At 40.1% G+C, this 1,987-nt stretch overlaps 1 protein-coding gene across 1 annotated transcript in view; it reads right to left on the minus strand.

Moving 5' to 3' along the window:
* The window catches only part of LOC142340842 (uncharacterized), a 6,828-nt gene extending 5,010 nt beyond the window's left edge, over positions 1-1,818 (minus strand). The window contains exon 1 of the mRNA XM_075391584.1: positions 1,689-1,818. Coding sequence (XP_075247699.1) covers positions 1,689-1,721 — 33 coding nt within the window. The 5' untranslated portion in view covers positions 1,722-1,818. The remainder of the gene's footprint in view (positions 1-1,688) is intronic.
* Between the last annotated feature and the right edge of the window lie 169 nt (positions 1,819-1,987).

The following is a 1,987-nucleotide window of genomic DNA, read 5'->3' on the forward strand; positions in this document are numbered from 1 at the left end:
TTATATATGTATGTGTTTGTGTTTGTGTGTGTGTAATTGTGTGCTCGTTTTTTGTCTTTGATCATTTTTGTGTTTTTTATTTTGTGGTTTTGTCTGTGTGCGTGCGTGTATGTTATTGTGCCTGTGCGCCTATGCACGTGCATTTTTTTCGAGCTTGTGTGTGTATATGTGTTCCTGTGCGTTTAAGTGTGTGCTTGCGTGTCTGTGTGTTGTTTTTTGTTTGAATATGTCTGTTTAAGTTTGTTTGTGTGCGTTTGTGTCCATGACTTGTGTTATGGCGTCTTTGTATTTCCAAGTATGATTGCCTGTGTGTGTGCATCAGTGTGTATGTGTCCGTGTTTGTGGGCGTGTTTTTGTGTTACAATGTGTTCTCGTCTGCGTTTTTGTAGGTCTCTCTGTCCCTGTGTGTGTTATTTTAATTTTCTGTGTGTCTGCATGTATGTATGAGTGTATCTATGTGTTTGTCTGTATATATGTGTTTGTTAGTGTATGTGTTTATGTATGTATGTGTCTGTGTTTTTATGTGTGTGTATGAATTTTTGTGTGTGTAGGCATGTGTGTATTTGTCTGTATGTGTGTATGCTTAATTATATAGGTATGTGTGTGTATGTTTGTCTTTGTGTGAGTGAGTGAGCATGTGTGTATGTGGGGAAGTTTGTGTGTGGGTGAGTATGTGTGTGAGTTTGTGCGATAGTGTAAGTGAGTGTGTTGATGTGTTTGTGTGAGTGAATTTGTGAATGTGTGCTAGTGAGTGTGTGTCTGTGTATGTTTGTTTGTGTCATTTTGTGTGTGTGTTTTTGTATATTTGTTTGTTTGTGTGAGTGAGTGTGCGTGTTTGTTTGTTTGTGTGTTTGTGCTATTGGGTGTGCGTGTGTGTGTTTGTGTGAGCGAGTGCATGTGTGTAAGTTGTGAGTCAGTTTGTGTGTATATATTTTTGTTTGAGCTTATTTGTGTGAGTGAGTGTGCGTATGTTTGTGTAAGTGAGTTATGTATTTGTTTGGATGTGTGTTTTTTGTGTAAGTGAGTGAGTGTGTGTGTATGTTTGAGTGAGCGAGTTCGTGTATGTGTGTGTGTGTGAGTGTTTGTGTGACTGAGTGAGAAAGTGTTTGTGTGACAGAGTGTGTATATGTGTGTGTGTTTGTGTTGGTTACTATGTGTGTGTGGGTGTTTGTGTGACTTAGTGAGAGATTGTGTGTGTGACAGAGTGTGTATGTGTGTGTGTGTGTGTGTGTGTGTTTGTGTGAGTTAGTATGTGTGTGTGTGTGTTTGTGCATGTGTGTGTTTGTATGAGCGAGTTTGTGTGTTTGTTATTGTGTGAGTGAGTGAGTGTGTGTATGTGGGTGTGTGTGAGAGAGAGAGAGAGTGCGAGTGTGTGCGTGTGTTTGTGTGAGTGAGTGGGAGTGTGTGATTGTGTGTGTGTGTTTGTGTGTATGTTTGTTTTTGTATGAGTGAGTGTGTGTATGTGCGTGTCTGTGTTTGCGAGTGCGTGCGTGTGTGTGTGTGTGTGTGTGTGTGTGTGTGTGTGTGTGTGTGTGTGTGTGTGTGTGTGTGTGTGTGTGTGTGTCTATGTGCTATGTGTGTTTGTGTATGTGTTACTGTGTGTGTATGTATGTGTTTGTATTAGTGTGTGTGTGTGTGTGTGTGTGTGTGTGTGTGTGTGTGCGTGTGTGTTTGTTTGTGTGGTATACCTGTGGAGAGTATTTGTACTCTGTTGAACTCATGGGACTGATTTTGGATGAGGCCTGTACATCTGCGTCTCTGTAGTTGGCTATTCGGTAGAACAACTCCCTCCATCATACCACACTACACAACAGAGTATACACCACAATAGTTAAATTAAGTTTGTTAAATTTGATGGGATTAAAAAAATGAGATTATCAATATCAGAAGGAGAAATTGCCTGTTAAATTGAAAAAAGAAAAAACGGTTCATGTTAAGCTTCTCCGAAAGTCAGAAAATGTGGCGTTATTGAGATCTGATTCTCACG

This window comes from Convolutriloba macropyga, chromosome 6, assembly GCF_964194025.1.
Source record: "Convolutriloba macropyga chromosome 6, txConMacr16.3, whole genome shotgun sequence".
NCBI classification, from domain to species: domain Eukaryota; kingdom Metazoa; phylum Xenacoelomorpha; order Acoela; family Convolutidae; genus Convolutriloba; species Convolutriloba macropyga.